Genomic DNA, 20149 nt, shown 5'->3' on the forward strand with positions numbered 1-20149 from the left:
ACCCCTGCACTGTGTCACTGTTTTCCAGGGAATATTCTGTTTGCACTCCAACACGGGTGGAGCATTCTCTCTTATTTTCCCAGGGCAAAGGAAAGAGGTACAAGAACTTAGAATAAGAAAATTTTGGCATTTAGTAGGGCTGGGAGTTGGTCTTGGTTGAGGCCACTGGAAAGCAGGATGTTGAATTAATAAAACAACAAACCATGGTTCAATGAACAATAAGGTCCTATGATTATGTAAAAAAACATAAACAGGAGCCCAAATTGCAGAGGGCCTTAAAATGAGGGCAGAGGAGTTTGGACTTGATACAAAAGGGCAATAGGGAGTCATTTTAGGTACTTGAACAAGGGGGTGCCTTGATAAAAGAGGTGGTATTGGTGGCAGTAAACATGATACATTGGAGTGGAGCAGACTGGAATATTGAAATTTTTAAAAAATTGAACTTTTGAGCCATATAGCTAAAGCATTCTGGGGCTTTCAGTGGTTTTTGAAGCTTTTGTCAGCATCATGAAGATGTGAAAGACATGAAATAGGAACAGATTACTTTGCTAATGAAAATGAAAACAAAGACAACATTTGGAAATGAAAAATGGAAACCAAATTGAATTATGGAATTAGCAAAATTGAATTAATTTATATAATATTGCCATCGGAGGGCAGGTTTTGTTCACATCAACAATTAAGAACAGAATAGAGAGGAGGGAACGTGTCCAACATCTTTAGCCTTGACTGCATTTTGCAGTGCCTGCTCCTTTGGAAGATTGATTTGTCTTTTAAAAGAGCTGAAGCCACTGTCTCAGAAAACCAAGGAAGTAAAAGAGGAAGCAAAGGAGGGTGAAGGGGTCATGAAAGCGGGAGGAAGAATAAAATGAAAAATAAATGCCAAGAGGAAAAATGGTGGCTGCAACTATTTAAAGAATTCTTTTCCCATATAATTTACTTGAGCTTTTCTCTGCTGGTATTTTGATAGGCACAGGAAGCTGAAATAAGATTCAATAATGTTTTCACTGGAAACAGAAATTGAGAAAAATATGTGGGATGGAAAAAGAATTACAAAAAAAAATCTCAGGAACCAGAAAAAGGGAAACCAATAATATGGCATTTAAACAATCCCACTGTGGGCATAATGGAATCACCCTTCATTACCCAGCTGCCAGTGAGTAGCAATTAAAAGACAGATTGGTTCCTCCAGGGACACTGATAAGACAGTAAGAAAAGATTCTTTAATCCTTCTAACAATGAGCATTTGTTCATACGGGCTTGGAAGACACATTTAAATGTAGTCTATAACTCTTCTTTTGCAGTCAGCTCTCTATTTCAGAAAAAAAAAATGCTTATACAAAGGCCACTGTTGTTGTTGTTAGCTTCAACCTTTTTGTTTTGTTTAGTTTGAAAGTAACTTTTTATGTTAGTAAAAACAATACTTTGGAACATCTGGGAAATGTTAAATGCAAGCTGATTTGGACAAATATTAAACACTCTACCATTATAAAAAATTAAGCATCTTTAATTTATTGATCCAAATAGGTTGCCTAAATTATGTGTCTAGCATAGTATGCACTTGATGTGAGAGACATTGTAAAGAAAGAGCACTCCCTGGTTTTAAAGTCTGAAGGCCTGAGTTGGAATCTAGACTCCCTTACTTACTTACTAGCCATGCGACCTTCAATTAATCATTTCATTTATCCCTCTGTGGGCCTCGATTGTGAGATGGAAGGTTGGACTAGATGATCTCTTTCCAGCTATAATCTTGTAAACCAATTACAAATCTTAAAGTTTATGTTTGACTATCCATTTTTATCTCCAATCGACACTGCCTGAGGCCTACTCTGATCTGAGTCTGTCTAATCCTTTCCCTTTAGGTGGTTGTAGTGGTGAAGACTGAAATAGCCAAAGGAGAGTAATAAGGAGGAACTAAAGATGAGTTTGAAGAATTCATGAATTTTAAAAATCAGCTCCTGAATAACAGAGAGTTGGATGCGTCATATTTTACAACACTTATTTGATGCCTTTCCAAAGCCTTTCTTTCAAGATAAAACTTCAACATTCCATGCTTAAAAAAATAATTAGGCTTGATATGATGCCAGATGCTTTAAAAGACTTGAAAGTTGAGAAAATTTATACATGAAAGAGTAGATGTGGAGAGTGTGGCTAAACATTCATTTTCAAACATTACTTCACCATAAAATATAGTGCAGCATACTATTAAAATGGAGAAAGACTAGACTTGGTAGAAGGAATGTTTTCATTGTGAGTATTAGTATGGTATCAGGAATGGGACTTGAACTCAGCTCTTCTTGGCTTCAAAGCCAGCTCTCTATTTACTATACCACAATGCCTCTATAATAGCTATTTACCTATCTTAGACCTGTGATCTCATTGGCATTGGACACTCCAGATGTCTGGCAACTTATAGTTTCAGAATTTCCTGGGGTCACTGAGAGATTAAGTGTCTTGCCCAGAGTCACAAAGGTAGAATGCATTAGAGATGGGACTGAAACCCAGCTCTTTCTGACTCAGAGTTAGCTCTATCTACTACACCGTGCTGTATTATTTTAGGCGCCATGAATAAAAGTATAATATTAATAATGGATCAATTTATAGTTCCTGCACTCTGACATAGCAAAGTGAGAATCCTCATGTCAGGAGGAATGAATGACAAGAGGGCCACCAGTTAACAAGCACTTATTTAGTGCTTGCTATGTGCCAGATACTGTGTTAAGCATTGGGAATACAAACAAAAAGAAAGTCATTGCCCTCAAGGAGGGCATATTATATTTTAATGGGGAAAGGGAACACATAAAATGAAGGTGAAAAGGGGGAGTTGGTACCCTATATGGGACATGAAGAGATAGCTGGCCTGGGTGCCTACTGTAAAGGAAGGTCTTGGGAGGAGCCATTCAATCAGAGGTAGGAGCAAAGGGTACTTTGGGGGTGTGAATTCCTGGGCTGGCTTGATCTCTCAGGATGAAGAGCTTTCTAGGGAATGAGAAATGAAGATAGCTGAGCTTTACAGTTTATTGATGATAAGGCTCAATTCTGGCTCAGGTGTATGTTACATTGTTCTCCTCTCTAAGGCTCTTCTCTTTCTACATCATATTAGAACTATATTCAGCTCTTCATCATTGAGAAGAGGCAGGGATAACACAAGAGAGCATAAATATTGTTTCTACTTTGCTTCAGAATATAGCTAGAAATATAGCCAAATTCACTTGATGCCCAATTCATTTTTTTATTTGTATTCTGGGATTTAACGTGAACAGTAACCCTGGTTATTGCAGATAATTTATAAATTTGATAATTTATTATTTGAAATATTCCAAAGGCGCAGGTGGTGGAAGCTGAGGAGGCTGATTCGTGCAGGATTAACTAGTGGGACTTAGTAGTAAATATAAAATGAGCAGGATGAATTAAACATGATAGCATGAGAAGGGAAGATGATAAGGGAACCCAGATGGATAACACTAAAGCAGGAAGTCTTAACTTTTTTGTGTTATGGACCCCTTTTCTGGTGAAGTCTATGGACCGTTCCTCAGAATTTTTAAATATATAAAATAAAATACCCAGGATTGTGAAGGGAATAAATTACATTTGAAAAGGTTTATTTTTCCCATTCAGATTCAAGAAGCCCCTGAAATCTATGCATTAACCCCTTAGGAGTACATGGACCTCGAGTTAAGAATTCCTGCTTTACAGGATATATCAATTAATCAAAAATAAATAATTACTTACTATGCATTTACTTTTACTATTACTAAGCACTCACTCGGTGACAGGTATTGTGTTAGGCAATGAGTAAAGAGAATAATGAAAGTCTGTTCTTGGGGGAGTTTATCATCTACTAAGGGATTCACATGTACCTGTAACACATGAAATGAAGCTGAAAAGGAGTGGGACTGGTCCCCTGTGTGGGAAATGAAAAGATGGCTGGCTCAGATGCCCACTAGAAAAGAAGGTCCTGGGAGGGATTATATACACACGTATATGTATATGTATATGTATATGTATATGTATATGTATATGTATATGTATATGTATATGTATATGTATACGTATACGTATATGTATATGTATATATGTATATGTATGTGTACGTGTACATGTACATGTATATATGTATGTATATCTACTTCCATATGTGCATATATACACACATATATGTATATGTCTATATTTATACACACACATGTACATGTACATATTCTTCTCTTCCCTCATTCAGCCATCACCCTAGTTTAGGCCTACTTTATCTACTGTCTGGAAAGAGCCTTCTAACTGACCTTTCCTCATTCTCTTACCATTCCAATCTGCCTTCCAATCCACACAGCTGCCAAAGCAATTTTTCCAAAGTACAGTTCATGCCACTCCACTGCTCATGGAGCTCCCGTGGATACCCTACCACTTTTAGGATCAAATACAACGTCTTCTGACACTTAGAGCTCTTTGTAACCTGTCTCCTTCCTACTTTTCTAGCCTTTTTACTTATTACTCCCTTCCCCATACTTTGTCGTTTAGTCATTGTCCTCATTATTCAGTTGTGTCTGACTCTTCATGACCCCATTTGGGGTTTTCCTGGCAAAGACACTGGAGTGGTTTGCTGTTTCTTTCTCCAGCTCATTTTACAGATGAGGAAAGTGAGGCAAACAGGATTAAGTGACTTGCCCAGGCTCACACAGCTAGTAAGTGTTTGAGGTCACATTTGAACTCAGGTCCTCCTTACTCCAGACCTGGCATCTATTCACTGTACCACCTTGCTGCCCCCCACTGCCCCCCATCCCCACATGCTCTACAATCCAGCTATACTGGTCTATTTGCAATTCCTTGAACATGACTCTCCATTTCTCATCTCGACAACTAGTTGTTCCCCGTGCCTGGAGTGCTCTGCTTCCTGGCTTCCCTAAAGACTGAGCTGAAATCCCACCTTATGTAGGAGACTTTTTCCAGCTGCCCCCAACTCCTTATTGTGACTACCTTCTGCTTTCAGATAGCCATCATCTATCCCGTGCCTTATATATAGCTAGTTATTTACAGACTGTCTCCTCCATTACATTGTACATTCTGTACAGCAGGGACTGGGCTTTTCCCTTTCTGTATACCTGTAGTGCTTAGTACATTGGCTGCTATGTTCCCAAGCAATTAATAAGTTCTTGTTGATTTACTAAGTTGCATACATATATAAGTATATATAGAACAAAAACAAAATAAATACAACATCATTGAGGGAAATATGGGCAGCTAGGTGGTGCAGTGGAGAGTGCTGGGCCTGGAGTCAGGAAGACTCATCTTCTTGGGTTCAAATCCAGCCTCAGATACTTACTAGCTATATGAGCCTGGGCAAGTCACTTAATCCTATTTGCCTCATCCGTAAAATGAGTTGGAGAAAAAAATGGCAAACTACCCCAGTATCTTTGCCAAGAAAACCCCAAATAGGGTCATGAAGAATAGGACATGACTTAAGAAGTTGAGGGAGGTAGGACACTGCAGTTTGGGGTTAGGAAAAACTTCATGTTGACTGCGGTGTTTCTAAAGAGTATTGAGGGATCTTATGAGGTGAAGAGGAAGTTCTAGGCATGGGAAGACAGTCAGTGAAGGTACAGTGTTAGGAGTGTGAAGACCAGCAAGAAAGCCCATTTGACAAGACTGTAGAGTGCAGAAAGATGAGTAATGTTTAATAGGTCTGGAGAAGTTGGTTGGGGCCTAGTTGTGAAGAGCTTTAAAAGCCAAACAAAGGAGTTTATATTTCACACAAGGCAATAGGGGGTCACTGGACTTTATTTAGTTAGGAATGACATAATCAGACCTATGCTGAAGGGAAATCACTTTGGTTGCCGTGTGGATGATGAATTGGAATATGGAGGGATTTGAGGAAAAGAGACTAACTAGGAGGTAATTGTCTCTGTAGTAGAAAGAGGTAGAGATCTCATAACAGTTGCTGCCTTGGGGGAAAGGCCAAAGAAATTTTGGTATCGATTGGCTACAGTACCAGACCCTATTGGGAGAGAGTTCTATGTGAGCAAATTTCCTAATTATGAACATAGATTCTAATAAACTAACAGCCAAGAGTATGACTTAGAAGAACCAAGAGGTGTTTGAGGCTACTAGCCGGGTCAAACACAGGCCTCCAATCTTTAATGGCCCTACTTGTGTCTGCCATTTAAGATCTGTTAATGAGCTGGGAGCCAGGGACAGATGCCCGTGGGACAAAATGTCTGAATCAGGCAAAAATAGAATTTGCAAATAGATTTTGTGTTGGGAATAGCACAGGGATGCCAGACTTGGAGGAGGAGATTATGGAAGCCAGGTATCTGGCTCCAGAGAGGAGGGGCCCCCACAATTTTGGGTCAGGAGGAGGAGGAGGATAGATTCGCCACAAGGGAGAGAGCCTCTTAAAATCTCACTAGCTAGGGAGTTTGCTTCAGACAGACAAAGACAGAGAAGACAGGTCTATGTAAGAAGAAAAAGAGAACTTGAGGTGGTGATAATTGGAAGAGTAGAGAGGATGAGAATATAGCTGGCTACTTTCCAAATACAGCAAGAAGTCTTAAACCCAGGGAGAAAGATCTTAGGTGGGCAGATTGGGAAGGACCCCCCTCCTTCAAAGACCACTTCTCCAAGTTCATGGCCACAGAGTCAAGGATGATGGGAAGCGTCTAATTTCTTGCAAGCAAGAAGTCTAGGAGGATTGGTGGTGCCATAGTAAGTTTTCTTCTTGCTACAGGGTCAGCTCTCCCTTACTTACTTTTTTTTCAGAGTTAAAGAAACAGGCTCTGGAAGGGCTGAGCTACATAATAACCTGGCCAAATTGAATTTATTAGCTAGAAATACAGCTTTGACAAGAGTGGGCTGGACTGACTCAGAGAAGAAACCGGGAAGAAGAGATGCCAGTCAGGCAAGAGAGAGGGCATTGAAGATGAAGGCCTGGTTTCTGGCACATTTTGCATGTAGGATCAGGATTAACTGATGAGAACTCTTTTAACTTGGAAATTTTCCCTTTCTTGGTTATTTTAATCCCTTGTATGTTTCCTTATAGTGCTTAGTAATAAGACCTTTACAAAAAAATCTAAAGAAGGATTGTGAGTTGTTTCCAGGGAACAGAACAAGGAAGAAAGGAGAAAGGCCTACACCCTTTCCAACAAGGTTCCCCTGGGTAGCTAAACTTAGTATGAAGAGGAAAGTGGGGGTCACCAGTGGTGCAAGTCCTTGGGCTTGCTGGTGGAAAAAGCAGGGTTTTGGAGGACAGTAGGGCCCTGGTGCCACATTTGTGAAACATCAATGATTATCAGAAATGTGTGTATATGTATGTGTGTGTGTGTGTGTGTGTGTAGTCTAGTCTAGCGTAGAGCCAATTAGAAGCTAAAGTCAATATGTTTATAGCCAATTACAATGCAGAATTGTACCTTGGATAGAGTATAACTGTAAAGGAGAGAGCTTGGGGTTCAAGCCTTCTGGGGACCTATTCCCTCACCATAGGGACAACATCATGAGCTACAGAGCAGCATTCCTAGGGAATCTCTGTTCATCTCTGAGAAGGAAGGCCTTTTTTGTTTGTTTGTTTGTTTGTTTTTCAGTCATAGCAAAAAGAGAAGTGGCAAGAACCCAAGGTCATGACAGGGCCAAGGGGTCCCATGACATCTGCGGAACTTCCCCAGTAGTCAAATCCTGTTTTACTTTCCAAAGGTTAACGTTACTCAAAAGAAGCCTATCTTTGACCAACCTTGTTTTCAAGTTACTGATAGTGCTTATAGCATCATACTTGAATTTTCTGCTTTGTTGGTATTGATCAATTTGTATCTGGCTAGCATCACGGTAAGCAAATTCCTTTGAATCTCAAATGCTTGACAGCCTCTCCGCTCCAGGAAAATGGAAAAAAAGCAGTTCTGTATAGTCTAGTGGACTTGTCTTCTCCATTAGCATGGAAGTTCTTTGAGGGTAGGGAATGTTTTCACCTTTTTTCTATCCCCAGCACTTCGCACAGGGCCTGGCACATAGTGAGAACTTTTGGTGTTAGTTGACTGATTGGTTGAATTCTTAGCAGCATAGTATGATGCATGTGAAAGTGTTCTGAGTGTTTTTTTTTTAATTTAAAGCATTGTATGAGTGTAGAGTATTATTACTACATTACATCTGAGTTACAGAATCAGAATCTTAGAGTTGGATGTGAATTAGACTCATCTCTTCTATGAAGTATAAATGACTCCTCTAATATCCCTAACTAATGGTTAACTACTATTACTACTACTAGTAGTTACTGCTGCTGCTACTACTACCACTACTACTACTACATGGCATTTACATAACACTCTTAGTTTTGTGAAGCGATGTTATCTTATTTAATCTTCACAACAACTCGTAGGTGCCTTTATTAGTTATCCTCATTTTACAGATGAGGAAACAGGCTGTGTGTCTTGCTCAAGTTTTGTTATTGTTGTTCAGTCATTTAGACATGTCTGACTCTTCGCGACCTTGTGGACTCTAGCACGCCATATACTGTCCATGGGGTTTTCTTGGCAAGTGGTTTGCCATTTCCTTCTCCAATGGGTTAAGGCAAACAGAGGTTAAATGACTTGGCCAAGATTACACACTGTTAAGTAAGTGAAGCAGGTCTTCCTGATTTCAGGTCTAACTCTCTCTCCACTAGATTACACCTTCTAGCTTCTATTTGAACATCTTTGTGACAAGGAACTCACTACAATGAGACAGCCCATTCTATTTTCTGACAACTCAATGTCTGGAAGTTCTTTACTCACTGGGCAGAAATTTAATAAACTATAGAAATCCACATAGAAACTAAGGGCTACCTGGGACTCACAGGAATTCAATGACAGCAACTTTTGTTAAAAAACCAATATCTCATAATGAAATATTTATATATTTTAGATTTTATTTATTTTATTTTCTGTCTTTATTTTCTATTTTTTTAAAAGTGATTTCCATTTGTTGGATTTTTTATAAAGTAGGGATCACTTTATTAAGTTATCTTGTACCTTCTCTTCTTTAGGCTAAATTTTACTGTTCCTCTCACTCTTCCTCAGAATATCTGCTTTTCATTCTCCAGATGACGGTGGCTTGTTCTGCACCCTCTCCTATTTCTGTGCATCCTTTTAAAAGTTTGATGATCCAAACCTGGACATGCTAATGTAACAAGAGTCTGACAAATGTTTTATCAGCAGGGTTACCTCCTTGCCTTTTGGTCCTACTTGTTTGACTGTGTCCCTGCATCACAAACATACACTCAGAGGATCTGAAACGGAAAGGGATCAGAGGAAGAATAGGGATGGTTTTCTCCAACCCACTCCTTCTATGAACAAGGGAATTGGGGCTCAAAGAGCTCCAAGTTTGAATATCTATTTATAGCTAGAGATTCATCATGTCCAATCATATTTACACACATATGAACTATAAATGAGTATCAAAAGGTGAAGTTTCCAAAAAGAAAAACAAGGGAAAATGGCTGGGAACAATTGCGGTTCAAATCACAAGGGAGTACTTTTAGAATCAAAACAAAACAAGAAAAAATGATACAAAAAATTCCTATTTGCAATATGATTTCTATCCTTTTGTTTTACCTGAAAGGGAAACTACCAATTGGAAATCATCTTCATGTTTCTGCTAATGAAGAAAAAGAATATTGAGCAACATGGCTATTTTAGAAGACAATTGAACATATTTCTGGTAGGGGTATTTTGAGAAGCAGGCTGCTGCTTAGATTTGTTAAATAAAATCACTGTAGGTTTCTCTCTTCTTTTCTCCTACTATACTTTCACCAGGGCAGGGAAAGGAGGGTGATTCTGCTGCCATGGTTACTGAGACTAACCACCTGAAGTCTCTTTGTCAGCAGATGGAACATTCTCTATGCAGCTTTAGACTAAGTATTGCTCCGATCACCAAGTTGTTCCCAGAGTCCTGGTCATGGTGTCCTAGGATCTTTGTTGTTCAGTCATTTCAGTGGTGTCTGGCTCTTCTTGACCCTATTTGGAGTTTTCTTGGCAAAGATACTGAAGTGATTTGCCATTTCCTTCTCCAGCTCATTTCACAGATGAGGAAACTGAGACAAACAGGATTAAGTGGCTTGTGCAGGGTCACATAGCTAGTAAGTGTCTGAGGCTGGATTTGAACTCAGAAAGATGAATCTTCCTGACTCCAGACCCAGCACTCTATCCACTGCACCACCTAGCAGCCCATATTCTTAAGATCATACATTTAGAGCTGGAAAGGACCTTAGAGGCAACATAGTTAAATAACAGATGAGGAAATTGTGGACAAAAAGGTTAAACCCAAGGTCATAGAGGTATTTGAGGGGCAGAGGTAGGAGTTGAAACCCAATTCTTGGATTCCAGATCTAGGGCACTTTCTCACCAAATTGTAGAAAATTACAGAATATAAATTCACTGTCAAAATATTCAATTAGCTGAGAACACCAACCCTTGTTGACCCCAGATGTTATTATTATTTGTTCTAGTATCACACTGAATTATTACTGAGAATGATCTTTTAAAGAGAAATAAAAACATTTTGAGAGTGAAGATTGATTTAAAAAGAATGGTTCATAAGCTATAGACCTGGCCATGCCAAAAAAGCAATAAAAGAACTACTGAACTGGGAAATATCTTACCTGGAGAAGTTGAGAAAATGAACATGACGAGTGAATAAATAAGGCTGTTCCGCAGTACTTATATTTTTAATCAATTCCATCTGAAAAAAAAAAAAGAAAAGAGGTTTTAAATAGAATGAAATTAACCAAGCCAAAGGGTGTTATTTGCTTGGCATCCTTTAGGCACACTCTTATCCCTTGGAGCAAGTCAGCAGATTTACATTTTGAGAAACATTAGCAAATTTGAAATAGGCTTGCTACAGTATTTAGCATATTATTCCAAGAGTTTATGATCCTATGTCTAATTCAGTCAACTACTACCATGCAAACAATGTGACAGATTAATTGATTGGAATGAACTAATAAACATGTTGTACTGAAATGTAAATGAAGACAGAACCTTGTTCTCCTAGTTAAACCTAAATTGAGACAAGATGTTAATCATGATTTTATTCTTCTATAAAGATAAGTTATGGAGATTTGTAAAAACATTTGAAGGCAGTTATCTCTGGATTTTTAAAACATACAAATAAAACCATGTGATTCTTTGTGATTTTATATTTGGGCTCTGACCATTTATAGAGAAAATATTTTATGAAGTGCATACAAACTCCCAAACCTCTTGAGGTTAACCAGGCCATGTCTTATCTGGTCTGCTCTAAACTATAAATCATGTTGGTCTTAGTGGGTGGCCACTGAGTTATTTAAATTTTGTTCTTCATAACAGCAAATAACAAAGTGCAAAGGTATTTCATGAGAGTGTAAATCTCTAACTTTTACAGACTTCTGGAACATGTCAGGGTCCAGAAAGTGTTAAGTGAAATCTGTAAAAAATTCCAGGCATTCTTTTTATTCTCTGCCTTCCTGACTTCTGCTTTCCTTGTATTTTCTAAGTGACCTCATCAAAAACATGCAAACTACATGTTTTTTTAAAAAGAAAAAGAAATTTGTCACTGTGACATTTGAAGAGCAAGAGAATTCATTAATGTATTCAGTGTTTAATAACATCTTACAAGTTGGGGCACCACAAGTTTATAAAGAAATGATAAAAATGTGAGGAAGCTGCAATATCTGTTTTCCTCAATCATTCCATTTAACAATTTTTAAGCAATAGCTGTTTGTTACTGATCCTCTAACTCACTTGTTGGTGTACTGACTGTGCCCTTATATATTTGTTTGGGTTCATAGTGGTTGTTTGAGTAAATATTTGTAACAGGGGACCAGCCAAGACCTCCTAGCCCCACTTGCCCATGAGGATGGGACAAGAACATGTTGCCAACTGGAAGATTCAAGACATACATACCCAGCCCTTTCAACCCTATTGGCTAAAATCATGGTGAGTAGCTCCTGATTATTCCCTCATCACAAATGTAAATTACACTGAACTTTCATCATAAAACGTGCTATGTGCCTCTCTCGGCTTGCAATAGGCTTCAGGCAGGCTAATTTTCTTGTCTGGGCAAAAGGTATTGAATCACAGAAAAAAACCCAAACTATTGTCTGCCTTATCCTTCATATTCCATATATCTTCCAACTATTTTTTAAGCTCTCAAAGCTTTGGTTTTACCCTTTGTTTTTCTTGGGTATTGATAAGAGTCCTGACAAAATTGATAATTATTTGGGGTTTTGGATCCTAATGTTTAATTACATTGGGGCAGGCTACTCCAGGTGCATATTGGTAACTGTTCTGTAACTTAGTTGTTTCCAGACGTTGAAAATAGAGCTCTATTTCTAATGCTTATATTTATTGTATTATTTCATAGGAATCAGGCATTTATTTTATATTTTGATGAATAGCCTTTGACACAGTCAGTATATATCATCAGCTGGATTTGAATCCAGGTATTCCTGATTCCATCCATTATGTCAGACTGCCTCTTCAAAGTATATAAAATTTATCTTGAAGAATTTCAAAATAGAAAAATAGCTCTTTTGCAGAGGGACATATGTGTGGATCTCTAACAGATTCTAAATTATTCTTATCCAAAATGTTTATTATCTATACATTAGTCAAATGTTAGAAAGATTTCCATCAGCAAATAGAATCAATCATATTTGAGTTTCAGATGCAGTTGACAGATCAGAAGAGTCAGAATAGAGTTGCTACAGGCATGTGGTAGAGTGAAGTGAAAAAAAAAACAGCTCAGAAGAAAAATGGTTTCTTTGATAGTTTTCAACATCATTTACTATCTTCTCCAAACAAATGTCACAGTACAAAGCTTGCTGGAAGAACAGTAGTGGTTGGATTTGTAGAATAGTGTCATAATGTTCATAAAGCTGTCTTCATCCAAAGAGAAATGGATTCGAGTTGGCAATGTACAGCTCTCACCAGCTGAATCTCTAAATTGAGTACAAAGGAGAGATCTATTTCTAATACCCATTTTTATTGTAGCATTTCAGAAGAATGAAAGAATTTTAGGCATCATGTATTTTGACTTTGACACATCAAATGCACTTTAGTATTGCACTATTAAATAATATCTTTATAGTGCTGATTGAATTGAAAATGGCCATACACAGGGTTTAGTGCATCATATTCTGAATATCATTTAGTTTCCCTTCAGGCTCCCTGTGCCAGCCTGTCCCCTCTTCAGACAATGTCTCTGAGCTCCAGGTGCCACTCACCTAAGCTGCTTCTCCTATTATCTTTCTCCCTGGTTCCAGACACTTTTAGCAGGGCTTGCTCCTACTGAAACAGAAGGCAACTTCCAACATTTCCCACAGAAACCACCACTGGTCCCACCCCTGTGCCTTCATTGATTAAACATAGTCCTCTGTCCCCTTTCCCTGGTCTTATAGTATAGTCATTTAATTAAAACAGTTTTTATTATTCTAGTATAAAATGTGAACTCTGCTTGGAAAATGACAATTGTGGAGAGAATGAGATGCTTTTGAATGTCTTAGCCCTTACACAGGATTTGAACTCAGTCCTCCTGAGTTTCAAGTCTATCCCTCCTATCTATTATGCCTTTTCCCCGTAGTTCAGTAATTAAAAGACCAAATTCAATTGCAAATTGAATGCACTTGTAATAAAAGACCAAATTCAAATTCCAGCTCTGCCACTTACTAGTCTTGGGATCTTTGGAGGGTTTGGTTCCTTCTATAAAATGAAAGGAATAATACGTGTACTTCTCACCTTACAGTTCTGTGGTAAGGATCAAATGAGATAATATGGGTAAAGTAATTTGTAAAGTTAGAAAATTATTTTTACAAATCATCATCATAAATATGAGTTAAGGTTGGCACATACCTTTAGCGCAGGTGAAAATTAAATTAGGGCAACGAAGAAATTAACCATACAATTTAAGACTTCCTCCCAAAACAACTTCAAAAGCTCTTTTCCCTGAAATATACTGATAATCAAGTTCATGGTGGTCACTTGGAACTCGGATCTCCTAAATAACAGCCTTAATTCTTTTTGTTATTTTATTGACACAACTAAAGATATCCACTGTTTCTGGTTTCATAAAGGAGCCATCATCTTAAAAAAAAAGGAGCCATCATCTTGATTTTATGGTCTCTCGTTTTTTTGGGGGGGATTGTTTGTTTTACCATTTCCATGAACTATTAGTTTTGTTTTTAGTTGTTAATTAGTAAGTTACAAAGTTTTTAAAAGGCATCATTTGAAGAACTTAGTCTGAAACTTTTCATAACAAGTGAGATATGAAAGAATAAGAGGCCACAGTAGAAAGAAAATAGAAATTATAATTAATAGATATTATAGTTAAAACAATTATAATATAGTTGTATATTACCTATAATATTTAACTCTTATTAGAGATAGCTAATAAACATTTATTAAGCACCTATTGTGTGCTGGGCACTGTGCTAGGCACTGGGAATGAAAATATGAAGAAAGAAAAACACTCCTTGACCTCAAAGACCTTACAAAAAGAAGGAAGCTGAAATGGAGGGGGCTAAGATAGGTAGGAACTGGGCTTGTGGTTTCTTTGGTATATGGAACTTCTGAAAAAGGAAATTCCCTTAATCAGTGTAGATTGGCATCTTCTCTGTATCTAGAGTTTTGTAGAGCACTGAAAGGTTAAATGATTTGCTAGTAGATTACAAAGGTGGGATTGGAACACTAATCTTTCTGGCTCTGAGGACATCTCTCTATCTGTTATACCACATTGCTTCTCATGTACTTCATAACGTAGTTTAAAAAGAGCTGTAATGTAGTTAAAACAGAGGAGGAAATAGTTAAGTGGAAACAAAGAAAAAAGTTCTTAGTGAAAAACCTCATCAGGAGAATAGGGCATTTCAAAGAAAATTTTAAGAGACTTCTGGTTGCCTGTGAAAGACACAGGATGATGCAATTTAGCTGAAGGAAGATGGCAAAGAAGAAAACATCTGAAATTGATCTGGAAAATGAGAAAAGAAAAAGAGATGAAAGCAAATAGGATTTTACGATGAAAAGAAAACAAATGGCATTAACGTGAATTCTCATCATGCGTTTCATACCTTTACCTTCGGTCTCATGATTCAGTAGGTACGTTTGTTCAACAGCCCTTTGGAATGTCCTGTGTCCCCTGCATTCCCCAGGGAGGACTATTTTTGGGATTACTCCCAGAAATCCTATGCTAGTCTGAATTCTTGTCCCACATACAGGCAGCTTGGTACCCTGTAATTCTGCAAAACAGCTTGGATGAATGGAAGGGTACATTTTTTTAAGGCCATCAAAGCCGAGTAAAGGGCAACTTCTCAGAGAGCTCAACTTCGACCGCAGGAGGTTGAGGATGGGTAGAGGCAGCTCAGAAGACTTGGATTTGGCCTCTAACACTTGTTAGTTATGGGTCTGACTAACTCTCATAGCTCGCATCTAGGAAATTGGGTTGAAAATTGACGTTACAAAAATAAGATGGAGATAAAGCATGTGATGAAGTGTTTTACAAATGTAGAATGTTATATAGCTATGAGAGTTCCATTTCCATCCAATATAGGCAGAACTCACGGCCCAGGAGAGCAAAACTGCTGCTGCATATTTATTTCACAATGGAAGCAAAAAGGCCCACCTGTAGTTAGTAAGAATGAGCCACTAGGTGGCGCAGTGAATCGGGTAAAGCCTCAATGCTGAGGCTTTCTTTTTAGATTGTGATAAACCTTGAGTCACAAGAGAATCACTTTCATGGCGATGATCAGAAGAAATAAAAGTTTCATTCTCTCATGCCTTGTTACTTTTTCTATCTTTCCTTCTATTCATACTACCAATTACAGAATCAAAGAACCTTAGAATGGGAAAGACCTCACAACCGTCTAGTTTGGCACATGCTTGAACAACATGCTTGAACAACTCGACAACATCTATGCTTTTCTTGAAGACCTCCGGGACAGCAGAACCCACTTCCTCCCAAAACGTCCTATGTATAGAAGGAGAGGGCCTGGCTCTGCCATTCCCATGAGAAAGTCATTAACTTCTTTTGTATTACAGTTATTCATCTATAAAAGGAAGGCATTGGAATATGCAATACATTGGAATACACACCAAATTCCTTCCTAGGTCTAAAATGATGGAGGTTTCAAGCCTAAATTTGCTTCTTCACCGATTGCTATTAGTTCCTACAATCATATTACCCTCCTTCCTAACAGTAAACAGGTGTGTTAACACAATAGTTTATATTGACTTATTCACCCCCTCTTGCCCAGTTATTTGTGATCAAGGATATGAATTACTAACTAGTGCCTATAGCCATGCAAATAGCTAAAAAATGCCTCTCTCTCTGGGCTGTCATGAGGAAAGTACTCCATAAACCTTAGAGCATATATGAATTTGAGTTATTATGAATATCATTATCGTTAATAAAATGAACTGGCTCATAAGGATTGAATCTGGCACTTCATTAGCATAGTAAACCAATCAGTTGAGCTAACTATAAAGTCTCACAGATACAATTCAATTTCATTAGAACAATAAGTCCTTTTTATGTTTTATTAAAAGCATGTTTTCTTTAAGATTATAGAATCATAGGTCTGGAACCAGCAGTTACCTCAGAGGTTATCTAGTTAACCCTTTCATTTTACTGATTGGAAAACTGAGGTCTAAATGACTTGCCTAAGTCGCAAACACAGTAAGCATTTTTATATAGGTAACTTAATTCTCCTCTCTGAGACCAAAAACATGTTGAATCCTTTTTTTTCCTGTGACAGTCCTTAATCCCTGATAGACACTGGTGTGTTCCTCCAAAGTTTTTTCTTTTCTAGATTAAGCATAACCAATTCCTTATATGGCATGATTTTGAGGCCTGTCTCCATTCTGGTTGCTTTCAAATGGGCGCTTTGCATTTGATGATCCACGGTAGGGAATTTTATGGACGTAAAACAACAATAAGCAGTGTTTGGAAGGTAAGGTTGGGGATGGCCATTGTAGAAACCACCATAAAATGTTCTTTCCTCTTCATGCTCTACTTTGTCTAGTATCAAGCTCTGTCGTCAGGAGTGCTGAATAAGTGTTTGATGCCATGGTCAACAAAGCAAAAATGTTGACTTGTTCATTGCATTTTAAATTTTAATTAAAATGCTATTTATCTTTGAGTCTTTGGAACTAGTAAGAATATATAGTTCAGTCAGACATTTCACTCGAAGCATCTGATTTCTTCTAGACCCGTTAGCAACCTAGTCTACTATTGTCTTGCTGTTATCATATCCCACCTTGAACACCTTTTCCATTTCTCCGTGACTAATCAAATTGTAGCCACCTTTCAGGATGCTGATAAGGATTAACTTCCTTCATAAAGCCTTCCAGCTGTCTGGATCCCTGAGGCCTAGGATAACCTATGTGAACTCATTCCTCAATAATTAACATAATTCCACATTGCCTTACCCTTCCCTCCCAATGATTTTGAAATTTCTGTTGTCATTGTACAAATCCAGTTCCCCCATCTCCTACTACCTGCTCTGTTATTCCCCTCTCCCTCCACCCCACTCTCTCAATAACCCACTCTCATCCTACCTATTCCTTCCACTGTGCTCTCTGGAATGCCTACTCATTAGGTAGCTAACTTGCTTTTATCCTAAACCTTTTCTCTTCTCACTCCTTCCATCTTGCTCTCACTGAGACCCGGCTCCCTCCTGATGACACAATTTTCCTGTTACCCTTTCTAGCAGCGGTTACACTTTTCATTCATACCGTCTGACTCACTGGCTACAGTGAGTGAGTCAGACTATTTCTTGCTCCCCGTTGCTACTTTCATACCTCTATAACTTCAGTAACCTTTACTCCTTTGAAATTCATTCGATACATATTTATTACCCAATCAAGGTGCTGGCAGTGACCTCCAGAACTGTCTTCTTCCTTGCTCAGTGAGTTCAGTGCCTTGCTTAAAGTATTTGTCTCCTCCCCATCTCATAGTAGGGGACTTCATAGGTACTGATAGTCCCCCAAACAATCCTAACTTCCCACTTCAACCTATCCATTTCCCACGACCTCCTCCTCTACCCTACCTCAGCTAAAGAGAGATATGTTCATACCCTTGACCTTGCCAAGTACAGAGTCTGGAGTCATGAAGATTAGAGTTAAAATCTAGCCTCAGATACTAGCTATGTGACTCTGGGCAAGTAATTTAATATCCTTTTCTTCAACTGTAAAATAGAAATAAAAATAATATGTCCCTCCCAGAGTCATTGTGAGGATCAAATGAAATAATACTTGTTAAATGCTTGGCAAATTACATGGCATTTAATAATTTCTTGTTTACCGCCTTTCCTTTGTTTTCTACGTGCCTTCCTTCCCATCTTGAACCCTTGGTGAACCAGAACCAATTTTGCAACAATCTCTACTTTTAATCTCCAACCTTCCTTACTCTTGCCCTGGCAAAGCTTAGTCTTGGATAACTCCCAACATCTGCTTCCTTTGCTCCTATGCACGTGCTGCTGAACTGAGCTGGAGAAAATCACGAAACTGTGCTGACTGCGTCTACCTACCCAAGTTTATGTTACATAATCTCAACTAGGTTTGCACTGTGACAAAGCAATCCTTTTATATCTCCCTAAGTGATTCACTACCCCACTTACCAAAGCACTCTTCTCTAAACCTTTCCATCCTTCCTCAACCCCAAGGGCCCCCCCTCTTCTCACTCTCTCAGCTGAGAATCTTGTCTCATTTTTCACTGAAAAAAGATGTCATCCATTAAAAACTCCCCTTTCTCCCCGGCTCCTCATCTCACATCACTCAGAAGCCTTCCTCCTTCACCCTTTTCTCTTATAGATGTAGTCATTCCCTTTACCTAGGCAAACCCCTCTACATGCATGAATAATCTCATTTTATTTCATCTTCTCTAGCAGACTACCTCCTCTATCATCCCCACTCTCTCACAAATTTTTCATTGCTTCCTTACTGCCTACAAAAACACATTCATGCTTCCTCTATCTTCAAAATAGCTCACTCGATTTATCCATCTCTGTTAGCTCTTGTTTTATACCTTTCCTTACTTTTTTGGCTGAACTCATTAAGAAGATAGTCTAAGCATTATCTTCCAGTTTGGAATATTTTCTCTGACTGTCCCCTAGGCCTGAAACACCCTCCCTTCTGAGCTCTGACTACTGACCTCTCTGGATTCCTTTAAAGTCCCACCTTCAATAGGAAGCCTTTCTCAGCCCTTCTTAATTCCAGTGCTTTACCTCTTTTAATTATTTCCTATTTATCCTGCACATAACGTGCTTTGTATATGTTTGTTTGTATGTTGTCTCCTTCATTTGATTATAAGCTCCTGGAGGGCAGGGACTGTCTTTTGTCTCTTTATGTATTCCCAGTGCTTAGCACAAGGCCTAACATATAGTAGGCGTTTAATATATATTTATTGAATGAATAAAGACACTGACACTTTTTAAATACCACCTTCCCCCCCGCCAAAAGAAGATAGTCTAAAATTCTTGCCTTTGCTAGCTTTCCTCTCACTCTCCTCTTAACTCTGGGCAGCGTGGCTCCTGATCTCATCATTCAACTGAAATTGCTCTCCAAAGTTACTAATGATCTCTTAATTGCCACATCTAATGGATGTCTCTCAGTGTTTATCCTTTTTGACTTCTCTTCAACTTGTGTCACTGTCAATAACCCTCTTCTCTTTGGTATTTTCTTCTCTGGGATTTTGTGACACTGTCTCTCCTGGTTTTCCTCCTACCTGTATGATTCTTCCTTCTCAGTGTGGTTTACTAGATCTTCATCCGGATTATATTCACTCACCGTGGGTATCCCCCAACCTTCTCTCCTCTCCTCTCTTTTTGTCTCTTTTTGTCTCCTCTCTTCTTCTCCCCTCTCCTCCCTCCTTTTCTACTTTCTCCATTTCTACTTTCTACCGTTTGTCTCCATTTCTACTTTCTACTGTCTCCTCTCTTCTACCTCTATACTGTTTTGCTTGGTGATCTCATCAGCTTTCATGGGTACAAGAATCATGTTTATACAGCTGATACTCAGATTTATTTATCTGGCACTAACTTTTCTCCTGACCTCTAGTCTCATTTCTTCAACTGCCTATCGGACATCTCAAACTGATGTCCAATAGATATCTTAACACTCAACATGCCCAAATTTGAACTCATTATCTTTCTCCCAAAACTCTCTCCTCT

General features: G+C 38.4%; 1 protein-coding gene across 1 annotated transcript in view; it reads right to left on the bottom strand.

Moving 5' to 3' along the window:
• UST (uronyl 2-sulfotransferase) overlaps positions 1–20149 on the bottom strand; it is a 381294-nt gene that overhangs the window by 131929 nt on the left and 229216 nt on the right. Inside the window, exon 4 of the mRNA XM_036768102.1 lies at positions 10613–10692. Coding sequence (XP_036623997.1) covers positions 10613–10692 — 80 coding nt within the window. The remainder of the gene's footprint in view (positions 1–10612; positions 10693–20149) is intronic.

This window comes from Trichosurus vulpecula, chromosome 7 (genome assembly GCF_011100635.1).
Source record: "Trichosurus vulpecula isolate mTriVul1 chromosome 7, mTriVul1.pri, whole genome shotgun sequence".
NCBI lineage: Eukaryota > Metazoa > Chordata > Mammalia > Diprotodontia > Phalangeridae > Trichosurus > Trichosurus vulpecula.